At 42.2% G+C, this 18,233-nt stretch overlaps 1 protein-coding gene across 1 annotated transcript in view; it reads left to right on the top strand.

Annotated features, from left to right (window-relative positions):
• The window catches only part of adgra2 (adhesion G protein-coupled receptor A2), a 43,421-nt gene that overhangs the window by 19,655 nt on the left and 5,533 nt on the right, over positions 1-18,233 (top strand). Inside the window, exons 2-10 of the mRNA XM_034691016.1 lie at positions 2,537-2,608; positions 14,691-14,762; positions 15,810-15,881; positions 15,983-16,054; positions 16,596-16,759; positions 17,154-17,367; positions 17,483-17,647; positions 17,729-17,927; positions 18,037-18,186. Coding sequence (XP_034546907.1) covers positions 2,537-2,608; positions 14,691-14,762; positions 15,810-15,881; positions 15,983-16,054; positions 16,596-16,759; positions 17,154-17,367; positions 17,483-17,647; positions 17,729-17,927; positions 18,037-18,186 — 1,180 coding nt within the window. The remainder of the gene's footprint in view (positions 1-2,536; positions 2,609-14,690; positions 14,763-15,809; positions 15,882-15,982; positions 16,055-16,595; positions 16,760-17,153; positions 17,368-17,482; positions 17,648-17,728; positions 17,928-18,036; positions 18,187-18,233) is intronic.

Raw genomic sequence — 18,233 nt, 5'->3', positions numbered from 1 at the left:
TTTTTCCGATGCTAAAAAGGAAACTCTGATCTGGGGTGATGCCAATTTTTCAGTCTTCAGCAATGATTGTGGATTTTACGATTTTACTAAAACGGTGCGTTTTCACTGTTGAGCCTGAAATGGTGATCTGAGGATTTTAAATGCAAAGTGAAGCTGCTCATTTTCAGTATTACAGTCATTATCTGTGAAACAGCGCTTGTCTCTTGTTTGCAGTCTCGTTTAAATATCATTCTCCAGTTTCCAATTTTAGAAGATGATTGTTGTAAGGCGTTGAAGGAGGTGCTCAACACAACAAGAGCAGAAGATTTCCTTCCTATGTGGCCTTCATATTTTATACCTTTTTGAACAAATATATCTGTCCTCACATCTCTGAAGCAAGCAAGTCCACTTTGTCTCTGTATAGTATATATTTAAATCTGGTTATTAACTAAGTTGGAAGGTGCGGAGCTGAAGGCGGTATTTTAATTGATGTGGCAGGAAACAGGGGGTGGGGCGGGGTGGAGGAACTGCTGCTGCTGAATCTGTAAATCTCACAGACTGTTCACAATCCGCTCCCACTTATAAAGGCGCTCACACAGCTCCGCTCTCTCGATTAAGAACATACTTAATGTTGCCCACAGCCCATTAAGCGCCATGTGGTAGCAGCAAGGATGATGTGAAGCTGGAGGGTGTGTTAATGATGGCGAGCTGTCGCCAGGGCAGGGCCTCTGGCCTGCTGTACCCTGAGCTCCTGCTGAGGGGACGTGGGCAGGTCTGTTGAGTCACTGGGCAGAGCACAGTGTTGTGGAAACACTGAACCTTGTCTGCTCATAATTATGTTCTATAAGGCAAACCTGTGGCAAAGGGCAAAGGGGGTGTGCTGTAGTAAAAAGGTTAATCCTGAAACATGATGCTTGGGTTTTAAACATGAAGAGAAAAAAATAGAATCTCTCTTTCATATCTAAGTTTGGTGCTTTGTATTTGCACAGCCATCCATCATAATCTTGAATCATCATTTGCAAAATACAATAAAACTCTTCCTGCAAAGAAACCTTTCATTTAATGCGTATAATGTATTTTCCAAGAAAAACTATACATTGTAAGCTGTGCTGTAAGATAACTGTGATTTGTGGGACTATGGCTGGGCTTATAGACCAATAATAACATATAATGGTGCAGAAGGAAAAGGCTAGATTCTATAAATGCTATTACATAGCACATACAGACAACAATCATCCAAATCATTGTTTATATGAAACTAAAGATATACAAAGTACTCAAGTTGTCAACAATAAGGACTACAGCACTGGCTAGAGTTGATAAAGCTGATTAATCTAAAATGACTATGGCACACTGATACACTGCTCCTGCTTGCTACCAGCTTTTGCTAGCTTACAGTTCTCCTCTTCATTGTCCTCAGAATACTATGTATTTGACAAAGCAATGTCTTCTAAAACATTTGAGCATATTCAATTCTAGACTGTATGAAACATCGATGTATTCCCTGTGACGACACATTTGTTTCTAAGGAGACGTTTAAGAGCCAAACAATGGTTGGCGCCATATTGTAAATGCTGAGCCATCCTAAACTTCAATCTACCTAGCGGGCTTAGAGGTAGAGTTTAGGAGGGCTTTTAGTTTCCTTGCCAACAGGTACCCAGCTGTTTGTCAACTTGGCCATGCAAATGTATATATAACTCTGAGCCTTTTTATTATCTTGACAGATGTTTGTAAAGATATTCCCCCATGTACTGTGTGTTCAAACAAATATATGAGCGTCTTAGCCACAAACCTTTTGTTTTTAACCAGGCTGTGAACATGTTTAATTCTTCTGTTGACTGGGCATTTTAATGTGGGACCTATTGGGGATTCCTTTACTTCCATAGCCAGTCTCAAGTTACCTACAGCTCTCTTCCCTCAGTAAGCTGAGCTAAGCTAAGCTAACACCTGCTGGCCAAAGCTTCAGGCTTTTACAAAAGAAGGCTAATAAGAGTTTTAAAAAAGAAAAAACATCACACCATTCTTTGTCTTCTATTATTTCTGACTCTGTGGCAAGTCCCTTTAGAAGTGTTACTGCAAATTTCCATTTCCCATGATCCCTGTCTGACAAACTCACTTTCAGTATGTCATCTGGTCTGATAAGAGTCCGGTAAGCCAAGTGACTGGCCAGTAGGGAAAGGGCTAATTAACATTGCCTTGCACCATTTATTTGATGTGGCAAGACATCCTTTTGATGTAGAAATGTATGCAAAATGATTATCAAGATTACAGCTTCCGCCCTAATCTTGATGTCCTATTCTGTCTTTAGCATTAATTGGAAACATCTTAAGCTAACATCTCTGGTCAGGCTAATCTCCTGACTGCACTGCAAGTGGACATTTCAGCTGACTCTCATCTTTTTCTTGTGATCTTTACAGGTTTAACCTGCACACTTCCTTAGCACGGAAGTTGATTGCCAAGATAGTAATTTAGCATAACTGTGTTCAGTATCATCATTTGCTTCATTTTTTTGTACTGGAATACTTTTAAAATACTCTGGTGTTTCTTTTTCTTTTAGGATACTGAGCCACAACAAAATCAGAGTTCTGAAAAATGGATCCTTCAATGGACTTCTTGCTTTGGAGAAACTGTGAGTAGCAAGGTCTTAATTAATTATCCTAACCTATTATTTTGGTTCTGCATTGTTATGATTGTTTTCATGAGTGATGTATGCATTCATGGCCTGTTATTTTATTTTGCCATTTGTAGAGAAATACAGACAGGATATCATTGGGATCTGAGCAGCTCTGTGAACTTCTATTCAATCATGGGCTTCGGTCCAGCAGGGAGGATGATACACTCAGACTGGCTATCACAGAGTTATGTTGAAAAGTTCCCATAATTACACTTCAGCCCCGTATTATCAGTTAAGCCCTACACCACCGGACAAGATAAGAAGGATCTCTGGAAAGAGGTGCCTGTGCTGTTGGCAGCTTTGCCTGTGCTACACAGACGGTCTAGATTTTCTTAGTAGCAGTGTTATCTATTTGAATGGTGTGTTAGACAGATGATAGACATGATTGTATATCAGACTATAAAATGTAATGGCACTTTGGGGGACAAACAGAAAACAAAAATATGTTGGAGGCGCTCTTCATTAGCATTACCAGCAGTAAACTTCTATCTATCTGTTACTGGTGTTAAAATATGTCAACAACTATTTGAAGTTATGGTTCCTACATGACGAATCTTTAATAATCTGGTAGTCCGTTGTCTTTCCTTTAGCCTCACAATGAAGTTGACATTCCTGAGATTTTAGTTCCTATACAACTATAAGATGAACTGCCATGACAGCTGATACATTCATTGTCTATGAGGCTAAACCATAATAGATATATAGACATATAGAGTTTGCAATAACCTGAGCATCAACATATTTGCATTAGTATTGTGAGAATGTTAGCATGCTAATGTAAGTCCAAATGTAGTCCAAACAAGAACTTCTGTTCTGATTAGATTCAAATGAGAGCTTGATAGCTAGCAGCAGGTTTCGAAAAATTAACTACGATAAGTTTCTCGGTCAACAAAACAACAGTAATTAGGGTCAAAACTAGCGTTTAGCACCTTCTAGCTACAGCTCCTGACTCCTTTGATGCTCTGATGTGAGAATTAAATGTAGTGTGTGTTTTTCCCACCAGAAGGTGTTCAGTTTTACAGAGCATGCCAGTAAAGCTTTATGGCGTCTGGGTAGCTAACAACACACATAGTGCAGCTTCAATCTGGAAACTGTAGGATGGTACACACACTTATTTTGTTGGCGAGGGAGAGATGGGTATTTTGAAAGTATATTAGTTCCACATGCCACTCAGAGCTGCCACCCATGAAGCTAACAAGCTTCCCAAAATGTCAAAGAAGAGAATGTATGGTAATTTGCTGCAGTTGTTAGCTTGTTAGTAGCTACCTGCTGGAGCTCACACCAGACGAACCAGTCGAGAACAAAAGCTAAATTTGCTGAATTTGCTGTTTTTATGTCTGGTATGTGAACGCCCAGGGTGGATGATTCTATCTTCCTCAGTTCTCACCTTAACTGTTTGGCACCAAAGCTGTTGACAGGAAGACACAAAACCAAAAGTATGTGAATAAAAATGACTTTGAAGAGAACAAAGCTAAAGTAGATCTCTAGGTTAAAGTTTTTTGATGTAAAATGACCCGCTGTTGCTTGTTTTTGTAAGTGCGGACAAGGATCCCTGTAGAGCCGTGGGGTCGGTGGGTCGGGTAACCTGAGCTCACCCACTAACTTGCCCTTGTAGCTGGAGCAGTGATAAAACTAGCAGGGGGCAACTGGGTGGAGCTTTCCAGGAGTTTCATAACAAAAAAAACCTGAGAAAAAGACACAGAAGAAGTAGACAATCCAACACACACACACACACACACACACACACACTAATTTGCTCCACACAGAGAGGGATGTGGGCGTCTGTTGTAAGGAGAGGATATAACGTAAATCATCCAGACCTCATTTCACTCCTCTGCCTCAACCTCTGCTGGCTCTCTGACACACAGCGGTGGAGGTCTGCTCACTCATTCTGACGTCTCCAACCTTTAATTGAGCCTTACACAGCTTATAATTACATCTGAGCTCATGGTAAAATTGCTGTCTGATGTAAAAAATGCAACATTGAAAATTGCTGTGATGGAAGGGTTTGAAGGGAATGAAAACAGAAGTGAGTCTACAGTAAAGGTTTTGCCTCTGTTGCTTTTCCGATTTCAGTTTTGTTTTGTCTTGTCGGCCCGCCATTGCTCTCCAGGTCCTCTCATTGTTTCCAGTGTGTCGTCTACATGTGCTTGTCATTTGCAGCAGTAGTGAGCAGTTACTCATATTCTGTGGTCAGCGCTATAATCAAAGGCCGGCCCACTAGGGCTGAGTAAACACACATCAGGGAATTACACTGCATTTCTTCCCCTATGTGCCGAGGATAAACACTGCTCCCTGGCTGCACACACACTCTCACTCTCCGTCCGTTAGTCTGTCCTTCCTCTGTCTGTGTACTGTAACTCTGAGTGCTTCCTAGTATGGGCACCTTTGCGTCTTGTCTCGCCATTTCCAGGTCTGGTAACTCTCTCAGCAGACACACACTCACACCCACAGACATCTATTCAGCTCTGAATGTAGTCTGATCTGCTGTTGTTTGTTGGAGAATACAGCTCCCACCCTCCTCCAGGCCGGGGCCAGACAGTGCAGCAATCTACACAGTTAGCCCTTTCATTGGGACAAACCTCCTCAAAGCCACTGCTGCCTTCATAACCTGCCAAACCACCCAAGTGCAGAGGAGCAATTTAGCCTTGTTTGTTTTGCCCTCTTACTGGACTACTGTGTTTTTGCAGCCCTTTTAAATAGGCTTTGCCCTCCAACAGCTACATTTAGATCTTGGAATACCTCATTTTGTTCCAGCTTTTTGGGGTTGAAACACCAGTTGATTCATACCTGGCATTATGCAAAAGAGGACACCTGCAAGCACACCATTAGGGCTTGGATCTTACACTTGTGCACCTATTTGAGTACCTCCACCTCTGTTCTTGCCCTTTCTGATGGGAGCGGACGCTGGCAGCCCCACTAACGAGCCGGGACCTTTATGAGTTGCGGACAGATCCCAGCAGCCTGTCCTACGCTGATTTGAGGCGAGGTAATGAGAATAATGAGCAAAGAGGGCTGAGGCAGTCTGGCTCTTGTCCAACTGGGCCCCACTGCACCATGGGACACGGGACAAGCAGGCAGGCAAGCAAGCAAGCAGGGCACAAGGGGCCCTCATTACCAGGTCTGCTCGCCCTACAGGGAGAGAGGGAGCAAGGAGCAGAGAGGGGAGAGCAGAGGGCCGGGATGATGATGGATGAGGGAGCTGCAGGGCGCTCTCAGTGGACAGGTCTAAAAGGCAGGAGTGAGGCTTGTGGTTAGAGGCTCAAGGTGTTGGCAGGGTGATAGACTTTGTCAACAAGAGAGCCTGAAGTGATCCCTACAGTACCTGATAGATTAGAGTTGTGCTTCTGCTCTGATGTGGCCTGAAATAAGGTATCTGGTATCGAGGTGTATGCCTATCAATGTGCTGATCCAATTTCATAATCAATAGGCACCCAAAAGTCAACTTGTCTCAGGTAAACTACAGTGTGACAGCAACAAATGACAACAGTATAGTGCTCAGTCAATCATGCAGCAGAAGTATGTGGCTATTTAATTGCATTAAAGAGGAGGAAAGGTAAAAAGAGTAAAGGTAAAAAATATCCAAAAAGGTATCAGAACATTTCTACATGAAATAATTGCACTTTTATCTTGCTAAATAAAAGAGTACACAAAGGAGACACCTTGCAACATCATCAAAATCTTCATTAAAGAGCTTGAAATAAGGAGTTGCTTGTGCTTTATGGAGAGCAACAGGAGTTAAGGGAAGTTCGCATTGAAACCTGTGACCAATAACTTGCACAGGGCATCAGAGTGTGCACAGGTTTAGGAAAAAGTCTGCATCAAAGAAAACATATATACTATAATCTCATTATGGATAAAAAAGCTGAGGCCAATAAATTACTTTTTGACTTGATAATATCTGTTTTACAAAAAAGTGGGGGAAAATGGACCACTCAGCTTTTGCCTGAGCCTCAATGAAACCAACCTTGAAATCGCTGCTGCCATTCTGAGCAGCTGGGGTTAGGAAATAGTCCAACTTAAACAACTTTACCATCTGACACAGGGGAAGCGGAGCCGAGATGGCTAAAGATGGTATGATGGCTGCTGAGCGGGAGAGAGAGGGAAAGAGAGGAAGGAGCAGGGAGGGGGAAGGAAGGGAAGCACTCTCCTGCATTTTGTCTTATATAAATCTGAGTTTGTTTTTCTTGGTGGGAGATTAACAATATTTCCACACGGGCTAAGCAATTTACTGTGAGTGGTGGGAACAAAGCAGAAGTGGGCAGCACTTTAGCATGTAAAAACAGTGGAGAAACATGTTAGCATGCCAAGGAGCCCTTCAGTCTAGACCAGTTTGGGTACAACAAGGTTCAGATTGTAACAGTGAGATGTGGAGTTCACAAACTGCAGAAAAATTATCATTTGTGTTTGTATTTCCCCCCACACACGCCATCCAGCAGCCCTCAGTTACGGTCATCTAATGAGAGTGCATGACATGAAGGGGTGGAGCGGGTGAGGAAGGGGTTAAGCGTGCTGGAGAGTGGAAACAGAAAGGGGGGTGCTGCTGGAGTTGATAGACTCCAGATGTGTCTTTCAGATAAACTGAAGGAACGGGGTGTGTTTGTATTGCAAGCCTAGCTCAGTCATGGCTCTGGGGGTTTATTGAAACAGCGAGTGAGCCCCCTCATAAGCCCATTACCAAATCGTACGCTTTATATGCCGGTAACTCTCGCTCGCACACCCATTCTGCAAACTTGATATGGTTTCAATGGTAGAGGAACTTGAGCTTTCTCTGGACCTACTTCCCCCCACTTCCGTCTGTGTGTCTCTACTTTATTTTGCATCTCCTCTCTCTCTCTCTCTCTCTCTCTCTCTCTCTCTCTCTCTCTCTCTCTCTCTCTCTCTCTCTCTCTCTCTCTCTCTCTCTCTCTCTCTCTCTCTCCCTCTCCCAGTTCTCTGGTTCTCTCTCTGTTCCTCCCCCTTCCCCACTCTCTACATGCTTTAGTCCACCTACTGGCTGAAATCTCAATCACGGACATGAGGCTCACTATTCATTGATGATTTGAATGAGAGGCGTTTGTCCCAGTTTCCTTCCTAGCTATTACTGTACGTCGTTTCAGTCTTATGACTTTATTACTTCTGCTAACGTCTGGGTGAAGATGTCTGTGTGACTTATAAGACTTTTGGGACCTATGAATCAAATATCTCTACACTAAAACTGTAAAATCAGACCTATTTTCAAGATCGGTGATAGGGAAATGGGGGAAAATAACATTTTAATGTTCAGTATTTCATGTGTCTATCCTTCAGGAGCCTGTCAAGTCTGACCCTGAAAAACTTGACTGAGATGCAAAAATGGGCAACACCCCCTTCGCTCCGAAAGCATGATCTTAAGTCAATGAAAGTCTGTATTTCCAGAGATTTCCATGGCAGAATAATCCCAGCCCTTCTAGCTGCAAACTACAGAAACACACAATCAGCAGAGGAGATTTTATAGTTTAAATAAAAATATATATTGCTATTTCATAGTTCATGAGGCTCAATGATCTGCACTTTGATCCAAAGTTTATAACCATGTCAGCAGAGGCAGATCTTGGAGCTCCATTTGTTTAAATCATTGTGCAGTTACAGTAGTTATATATCAGGTGGTGGTTGTTAAAGTTTGAATGGGAATATATCTAGTGTGTGATCCAAATTGAAGCAGTTTTTTGAATACAATAGTAAAAATAGTCAGTCTCAAGCTTCAAGGCTGCCGCAAAGCCACTGGTTTCCACATGAACAAAAGCTTGATTAGGTATATCCAATCTGAGAGGAACCAGAAAAAAATAAAGAAAATAATCTGGGGAAGGGGCAGCAAAGCAGGAAATTAGTAGAAAAACAAGAGCTCTGCAGATCCCGGTTTCCTGTTTTGGGGGGAAAGGCAGGAGTACGTTAGGGGCTGGTGTTACAGAGCCCCCATTGTGAGCAAGTGTGTTGAGGAGTAGGGAGGTGGGGTCTGCGGGGCCATACACAGGGACGATTCTGCTCAGCACTGAATCCCCTAACCCACCTGCCCCTCCCTACAGGGGAAAGCTAGCTTGTAAAAAAAGGAGAAAAAGGAAACTGTAAAAATAAACGAGCAAGGGCCTCTGCGAGAGACGCCAACTAGACAGGAAATGACACGCGGCACAAAAATGGTCTCCAGTGACCTCTGTCAGGAACCAAGGTGCCAGCAGCCCCCCCTTTGCTTTCTGTCTCTAACATGCTTTCATCCATCTGTGGACTTAAATGTTTGTTTTTTGTCTTCAGGCAGTTTCTTATATTGCTTTGCATCAAGAGAAAAATCAGAGTGAGTTGGCCCTGTAATGCAATGTCTTTCCATTAAGAAATTCCAGGAACAGGAAATTCTTGATTCCAGTCTGGCGATAATGAGTGGCTATTCCCCAGCTTCAGTCATTTTCCCAGCTCCCTCTGGGGCCGGGGGCCTAAACAATGTCAGTGGAGCACTCCAGACCTGGCCGCTGTGCTCCTGATAATGGAGCACTCCACGTCTGGAGCGCTGTACAGACCGTGTCTTCATTATTACCCTCTTGCTGCCCTACAAGCACATCGCTCCTCTCCAGCCTGCATGGGGCCCAGGTGCTCATCCCCTGTACCCGTAGTTAAATTACTCTCAAGAATGGCAGCGCACCAGCCCCATTGATTATAAGAAGGTTTTTTTGAGGAGAAAAGACGTTCTTAATGGCAGCTGCTGGTGTTAGGCCCCTGCGGCAGCAGACAATGGCCCCTCCTGGTTTAGGGGTGAGCTTGAGTCTGTCACACAGGCCTCATGTGGCGAAGGGTATAAAGCAGTGCACTCTCAAGGTTGCAAAGCATAACTCAAAGACATAACAATGATGAGTCACCACCAATCATGTAGCTTTTTGAAGAAGTACACGCTGCTCCTGAAGATAATATGAAAGCCATTGCTACAAGTTGCAACTTCTAACCTTTGAGACTCTGATATTTCCACGTTCATGCCCTCTCTGAAGTATTTCTCATCTCAGCTCTGATCCTCTGGCTCGGTGACAGCTGTTGTCATCAGTGTGAGGGCCGCTGAGCTGTGAAGCTGTTGTCAGGCAGGGCTCTGTCTCCTCCAGAGGGCACACACACAAGTCATCGCCTGAGTGTGAGGCCTGCTGTTCAAACTGAAGGTTCGCAGTAAAGCTGCAAATAAACCTGAGAGTGTGAGGAAGTGGCAAGGCAAGGGGCTGCAGTGGGGACTGAGCCTTGATTATGGTTTACAATATCTGAGGTTTGGGCTAAATGCTGACCTCATGTCCTGTTGACTTCAGAGTGGTGAGCTGTTCACATTCCCCAAGTTGGTGATAAGAGCGTGTATCAGATATAATGGACTGCAGATACTCTTCAGGTCACACAGCATTGTGCCCTCTAAAGCAGGGTGTAAAGGAGCAAGGCAGGAAATGCAGATGATTTTTCTATTTCTAATTGACTGAGCAATAAGTTAAATTTAATACTTTCTTGTTGTACTTCAGGAGAGTGTTTCAGATTCAATGCTATGTTCACCCTCCTGTTTCTAACACAAGTATCTGTACTTTCTACTTCTTACATTTTATAAAAATGGAAGTATAATAAGCTTTAATGTTCTTAAGGACAATAATTGATTGTTTTTAATTTACATCAAGTTCTTAACCCAAAAAAATGTAAACCTAATTTTGTAGAACAGTGCAGAGTAAAGTCAGTTCCTTGGTGTTTCCATCACCACATATCATGCGCAGCAGGCATTACATGCTGAAAGCAACATTGAGGAGATGTGAAGCACAAAAGACAAGATAGGGAACAAAGCTACGGGGAACATGCAAGCAAATTAAGCTGCTTGCAGTGTTGAAGCCACAGAGCCACAAAACCCAAGCTGATTCGCACAATGTTGCAAAGTTAATGTTTATGTTTTAAAAATATTCTTGTTACCTTTAATTTCAGGTTTTAATTATTTTAATATGGCTACTTTTTCGCTTATATCCTATGAATGCATTTCTGATGGTAATGCACCAATGTATTGGTTTCACTTTCATATCAGCTAATATCGGTGTTGAGGACAGCATCAACCATCAGCAAATAATGCGCTATAAACCGATCTCATTAGCTGATGGGTATCTGTTGTGTCACATCAGTTTCACGCTGGTGTGATAAAACATTTGTTGGGCTGAAGAAGTCACTTGTTGAACACACCCTTGCCTCACATGAGAGGGAAACAATGGCGATTCTGTTTCATCATCTCTGAGAAAGATCAGAGGCATGCAGTTTGTGGGACATGTTCCAAAGAAAATTCTTGTGGAGGTACTATTATGACCACTTTAATACATCAAAGCTCCTAGCTCATTTGAAAACAGACATGAGGAATTATTAAGAGGTGATGCAAAAATCATCAGGGTCTAAATCGGCTGCAGCTTAAATTGTTATTTGTGAAGGTCACCAAGCAAATCATTTTACCCGACTGGACTTGGTTGAAGTATTTAAAAACATTTAACCTGTGCCAGACTCTATTCCAGTTGTATACAGTGTTTAACTTTCATTGATCATGACTTGGTGTCTTCAGGGGTTTATGCCGACTTATAGGATCGTCTCACTCTGCAAATACATATTTCAGAGGAGGTCAGTGTTATACAGCAAATTCATGTATGTGTATGAGTGTGAAAAGGGCAGACAGGAGGGAGGGACGTTCATAAGAGGGAGGAAATGGTGGGCAGTGCTTCTCCTTTCATCGCTGCACTAATGAGCCCTGTGACACAGACTAGAAACAGCAGTATTGTTCTCCCCCCTCGCCCTGTTCAACAAGTCCTATGCAGCTACTGACACACAGAAACACATGTAGCTACATTCAGAGAGTGACACTAGAGACATAAATATTAGTAGATACATTATGAGAGGCCCATTATGTTTTCTGCAAGATGAATTTTATGTTTATGCAACAAAGCACTGTTTTTTTTAACTACATCTCAGTCAGATTCATAGAGGTGGAAAAATCTCCACCATTTTAGAAGCTGTGAAGTTGTTGCAAAGTGTTTCGGCTAACAAGCTGGCACACAATCAAAGATCTCCACTGAGCAGTCCAAGACTGTCTGCTTTGAGACAAACACAACAGACCTCAGCCTTTTGGTCTTGGGCCAGAGACTTCTGCTCCATCATTATAACCTGTCTCCTGTCTATAATCCAGATATGAGAGATGGCTTAGCAAGAGCTTGGACCAACAGCAAAACCTCTGATCTCTGACTCTATCTCTGCCATACCGCATAGTGTAGTTTTTTTTTTCAGGAAGCTGTTTTCTGAAACGTTTTTCGTGCCCTAGTTTGATGAAAATAGCTCATCTCTTGGAAAGCGAACAGCAGAATTGTTAGGAGATGCCTGAGGTTGAACATGGTGTGAGGCAGCGCAGTCGAGAGCAGCGATGACAGATAATCTTTGCGGAAAAAGGACCAGAAAAATTCCCTGAGGTTTGCCTACCACAGTGACATCTTGGGTTGAAGTGAAACAGACAAAAAATTAAGCCATGGAGATGTTGCTTTTGAGCTCCTGTAAGGAAATCCTACTCTGCGGATGGTCTGATGGGTGAGGGCTTTTTTATGCTGTATGAACATTATACCATTCTTACCCACATCAGCCATGTCCCACTGATAAACATCTCTTGACCTGTTAAAATCCTGCTTTTTTTCCCCATTTGGCTATTAAAAAAACTTGAATTCAAAACGTAATGCAGATGGAGAGGAGCATCTGACTGAAGAGTTTGACAAATGGATGTGTTTGTGTGTGTTGAGAGGGAAGAAGGCGAAAAAAGAGCTGGATTAGAGTTCAATCTTCAAAGGAGCTGTATAAATTAATATTTATGATTAATGAATTATATAAAAAAAGCAGCATAATGACAAACCTTTTTCTAGCAGTTTTAGACTCCAATAATATTTTCTTTGGTTCAGGATTTACATCTTGCTAGCCTCAAACCCAGGTGGCTGATGGGATAAGATTTCCTATCTGTCTTCAGAAATACCCTGCTGTGTCCCACTGGAGGAGCCAGGCTTAAAGAAATCAGGCTTAAAAAAAGTCTCCACTTCCTTTCTTTTTAGAGAAAGAAGCCCTCAGTGCTGAGGAAACAGTTCACATCAAGCAAAATATTGACACCACTCTCATGTCTGTGCATGAAGCTACAGCTAGCAGCTGGTCAGCCTAGATCAGCGGGAAAAATAGAACCGGGGGAACAGCTAGCCATGCTCATCTCTGGGATCAATACACTTAATGTTCCTTTTTTTATCCTTTACACATATGATAGCTTCAAAGGAGATGTTAATATTTTGTTTTACAGCTGGTATTCGCCTGGCTAACTCTTAGCTCTAAGCAGCAACCTACTGCACTCTTTGCTAGTTACATGATTTCTGCTTATTGCCCAGAAAAGCCCACAGCTCTACTTCAGCTGTCTTTCTTCTTCAGTTTTCTTACAGACAAACTAACAAAATGTAATGTGCTAATCAGTAGGCTAATACTAGTTAGCTAATTATGTTAGCGTTCACCAAGCCACACTGCAAAAACTGAAATCTAAGTAAGATTGAATATCTCAGGTAAGGGTGAAATTTGCTTATTTTTAGCCTGATAAGATAGTTTTTCCCATTAAGCAGTTTTAAATGTTAGAGTGTTTCACTTGTTTTGAGTGTTTGGGTCCTAAATTATCTCAGTAAGATATTACAGCTTGTGACTGAGATTGTATGACCTATATTGAGTAATACATGCTTGTAACTAGAATATCAACTATTACAAAGCTCACAAGTTTTTTAAAGTTATGTTTTGGGGCATTTAGGCCTTTAATGGATAGGACAGCTGAAGAGAGACAGGAATGTGGGGAGCAGAGGGTGGGGAAGGACATGCAGCAAATGGTCCAGGCTGGAATCGAGCCTGCGTCCTCTGCGATGAGGGCCACAGCGCCTGTACATAGGGCACGCGCCTAGACCGCTAGTACAACAGTGCCCCTAAAACTGCTTTTTCAAAGTGATAATTTCTTATTTCAAGCAAGAAATAAGAAATTATCACTTTGACACAATTGTATCTCGTCACACAGTTACAACAAATGACAGCCAAATGTAATCCACTGTTTTATTTTGAATGTAACAATAGAAAATGTGTACTTCTATATATTAGTACAGTTGGCACAGTACTGTAAACTGACACTTAATATTTAAACATTTCAACAGTTTCAAACAGAAATAATTGCCACCTCAACTCAGAAACACAGATTCTTTCCCCCATTTCAAATCACAACTTAAAACATATCTGTTCAAAACCGCTTACTCCGTCCGACTCCAATTGCACTGTCATTTTGTTATTGTTTCTATTTTTTTTCTTACCCCTTGTTAGTTTATATTGTTTTCATTTCTGACTCTGATTTTGTTTCCTTTAATGTGAATTCGTGTATATATATATTTCTATCTGTGCGGTGTCCTTGAGTGCCGAGAAAGGCGCCTTTAAATAAAATGTATTATTATTATTATTATTATAATTATATTCAGATAAGTTCTTCCAAATTACAAGGTAGACAATGATCCTAAATAATGAGAAACATATTCTAAACTTTTGTCTTTCCATCAAGAAAAGTAAATTAGTTATTTGTATAACTTTGCTGGTTTCAAGAAAGGTAATGCCTAGTGCATCTCATTACGTCAAGATCCTCATTACTTAATTTAAGAATATTTTTCAACATATTGAGAAAAGAAGTCTCCTAATTTTTTAATTCTATCAAAAAAAATGCACTTGTTATCAGTAAAAATACACAAATTTTAAGGTATCTGGGTTCATTGAGGTTAGATATTTTTACTTTTTAGGCTGGCTTTTTGCAGTGCAGGCTAGTAGTTTCCCTCATTTTTCAGTCCTTGCATTATGCTAAGTTGTTGGCTACAGCTACAATAATAAAAAAACATGAGGGTGGTAATGATATTCTCTTCTTACTCTGCTGGAGGAAGCAAATAAGCCTGTGTCTGAAAATGTAAGACTATTCACCTAAGACATAATTTTCTCATTAACCTAATATTTTCTGTCTCCACAGGGACCTCAAGCACAACTTAATCAGCACCATCATGCCTGGAGCCTTCCAGGGCCTGTCCGAGCTTCGGAAACTGTAAGTAGACATTAACATGATCCACATTCCTTTGGTGTTAAGAACAGAAAACATATTAATAGACATTTATAAAGCCAGGCTTGGAAATTGTGAATTTGAATTTTGTAAAATGATAGAGGCAGGGTAGTTTTTTTTTAGATATGTGAGCAGCATTGTTTGCCAAAACTGTGTGAAACTTGTCCTAGCAGCTATGTGAGGAGACAGGCACGCACATCCTCTCATATTTATCTTGAGAGGATTCTGTTTTGGCTGCACATGTTAGATGTTATATTGAGCTCCTGGTGTTTCTGGGACAATAAAGGCCTCCTTTACGAGTACAGTGTTTACGCCGATCTTTGCGGGAGCCTTGCAGTGTCATCTCTTGTGCCTCGCTCCACCACTGTTGAAACCTCAGGGCCACGCTGAGGCTCCTGACCAACACTGGATGTGACAGGACGGCTGTTTGCAGCCACTTGATGCACGCTCATTGTGTTTTTGGACTCTGACGTCTGGTTGTGCCGTGGGTCAGACTTAGTCGTCTGTGCTGCCCCGCGTGACTCCCCATCCCTCCTCCCCCTTCTTGTGTTTTCCCTGCGAGGTCTGGGGCTTCTCAAAACAAACAGGGGGAGATAAACACATGCTCTGGACGGCTCTCTGCTGGGTAATGTCAGAGGTGCAACAGAGCAGATCCCTCTCTGGCTGTGGCTATACATCACACTCAGAGGTGGACGGCAGAACAGGGGCCCTGTGTTTACCCCTTTGCTGATAAACCTTCACTGGCGTCCCATTGAGGAGAGATAAGGGAAAGTGTTGGAGACTTTGGTCATGCTTATTTAGATGTTTAACTATCTAATCTTTCTATCTGTGGAAAACAAAGAAGGCACAGAAATACCTTTATCACCATTTTATAATAAACTACAGCTCCTTGATGTTGGGTGTGTACTGTTGGACCAGGTATCCCAAAAACAACATGGGCACTGAAAGAGTAATGATATCACAATTTGTGACTGAGTTGAGTTCTCTTGTTGCAGAAATATGAAACACATTCCTTTGTTTTTTCACTTCTAGCGACCTCTCCAACAACCGCATTGGCTGCCTGACTGCTGTCATGTTCCAGGGGTTGACCAACCTCACGAAACTGTAAGAAAAAGATAAATGTGTTTCCTAAGTTTTGTACATTTCACAATAACTGGGAAAGCTATTAAGTTAACGTGTTTTTTTTGTACTTGTGTTGCTGCTAGGAACCTCTCTGGCAACATCATATCCACCCTGGATCCTGGAGTGTTTCAGGAGCTGCCGTCCCTCAAGCAAGTGTGAGTATGAGACACTGAGACGCTGTCTGCACTCCAAAAGAGTTCACTCGCGCAGCATACCATTCCATATCTGAATAAAACAATCAATATCCAAGACAAAGATAACATTTATTTTCTGTTCATATTTATTTGACCTTGGGTTGCTAACTGTGTTTTACAAAGACAGTTGAGAAAGCTAAATAAGCACTGGGAATTTATTTGACGTGTATTTGTTTGAATTAGGATACATTCATCTATGTGGTACTTGGAGATGAAACACATATTTGAATGCAGGCTGTCATAAATCAAAAGAGTGGACTGTCTAAAAACAATTCAAATCAAAACAAAGGTTTGCTCGTTCTTTTTGTTAAGAGAACTGCTTGTTCTTGCAAAAGACGTTATTGTTATTTTAGGGCGAAAATAATGAATTAACAGTGTAAGGGTAGTGTTTTTATGTACAGGTATGATATGTTATTCCTGGAGGTAACACTGTATCTTAGCAAGTAGAGATATAACTGAAGTCTTTTCTCACATAATAAAAGACCATCCCTCTGCTCTCCAGGAACTTCAACTCTGAATACCTATCGTGTGACTGCGCACTGCGTTGGCTTCCTGGATTCTTCCGCAGCACTTCCGCCCGGTTGGGAGATGAAACTCTGTGTGCCTACCCAAGAAGCCTGCGGGGAAAACCCCTGCGAGGACTGAGGGACAGTCAGCTGACTTGTGGTGAGAGCTGGGCTAGAATGGGGCACATGAATGAGGCGGTTCACCGCTTTGTTTCAGCGACTGTTGACTTGTTGATGAAAAAGAGAGCGCACTCATCATCGTGCTAAGAATCATCCCAATATTTCTTCGAATCAGTAAACCAGAAGTGCTGAAACAGATCCAGAGAAGAAGCTCAGCAGGGGCATATTTCTAAAAGTATCACGGAGTTGTGTTGACAAGTAATCCTGTGGGTTGCATTTACCAATTTGCTTCTGCCTGCATTTAATCTGCTCTAGAGCTGCAGACTCATAATAGCTTCTGTGGAAATATTCAGCTGAGGTTGAGTAATGAGTGAGAAGAAGAAATAAATTATTGTGACTTTTCTCATCTGTGCTCTTTCCATCATGTTGCTCAGATGGTCCTCTGGAGCTGCATACCTTGTCACTGCTTCCATCCCAGCGTCAGGTGGTCTTTAAAGGTGACCGCCTGCCTTTCCACTGCACTGCAGCCATGGTGGACAAGATCACCACCTTACACTGGCGCCACAATGGTCAGCAGGTGACCTCTGACCCTGAGATGGGTGTCCAGCTGGAGAGCAATGTGTTGCATGACTGCACCTTTATCACCAGGTACAGAAAGACACTTTTTTTTCTGTGCAGTGAATTTATAAGCATAAAGAAGAATATTTAACTGCTGCAGACTCACTGGAGTAGGTATTGAACTGTCTCTGCTCTCTATATCCAGTGAGCTTATTCTATTCAACGTACGTGCGGAGGCCAGAGGAGAGTGGGAGTGTGTTGTTTCCACCGGGCGGGGCAACACCTCTCGCAGTGTTGAAATACTGGTGCTGGAAAACAGCGCCTCCTTCTGTCCAGAGGATAAAGTTGTCAACAACCGTGGAGAGTTCAGGTTAGTAAGAGTTAAAGTGATTATGATAACACACCTGAAGATTCAAATAGGCCTCTATTCATTCAGTTTTTTAATCCCCAGGTGGCCAAGGACTCTGGCAGGCATTACCTCTCATCAGTACTGCTTGCAGATGCGATACTCTTCTCTATCTATGGAGGGAGGTCTTGAGCAGAAAAAGGCTTCCAGATTCTGTGATGAAAATGGAAAGTGGAGGGATGCTAACTATACGGACTGTCACTACACTAACGGCATCACTCGAGTCCTGCACACCTTCATCCTGGTCAGAACTGCTGTCCCAACAATACCTCAATTCTTAATCAGTTTAGATGTTTGAACAGTTTTATTAGGATCATGTCTTTTCCTTCATTGCTTTTTGCTCTTGCTTTCAGAGGCCAATCAACGTGTCCAATGCTGTGACTCTAGCTCATCAGGTTCGCACATACACCCTGGAGGCTGCAGGCTTCACTGACTCTGTGGATGTGTTGTATGTGGCCCAAATGATGGAGAAGTTTATGGAATATGTCAAACAGTTAAGAGAGGTGAGTTAGATTGAAGTGCATGTTAAAATGTCTCCATACTGGTAACG

The sequence above is a fragment of the Notolabrus celidotus genome, chromosome 9, assembly GCF_009762535.1.
Source record: "Notolabrus celidotus isolate fNotCel1 chromosome 9, fNotCel1.pri, whole genome shotgun sequence".
Taxonomy (NCBI): domain Eukaryota; kingdom Metazoa; phylum Chordata; class Actinopteri; order Labriformes; family Labridae; genus Notolabrus; species Notolabrus celidotus.
Note: the sequence above shows the minus strand (reverse complement) of the source record. Positions and strands in the feature narration are given on the sequence as shown.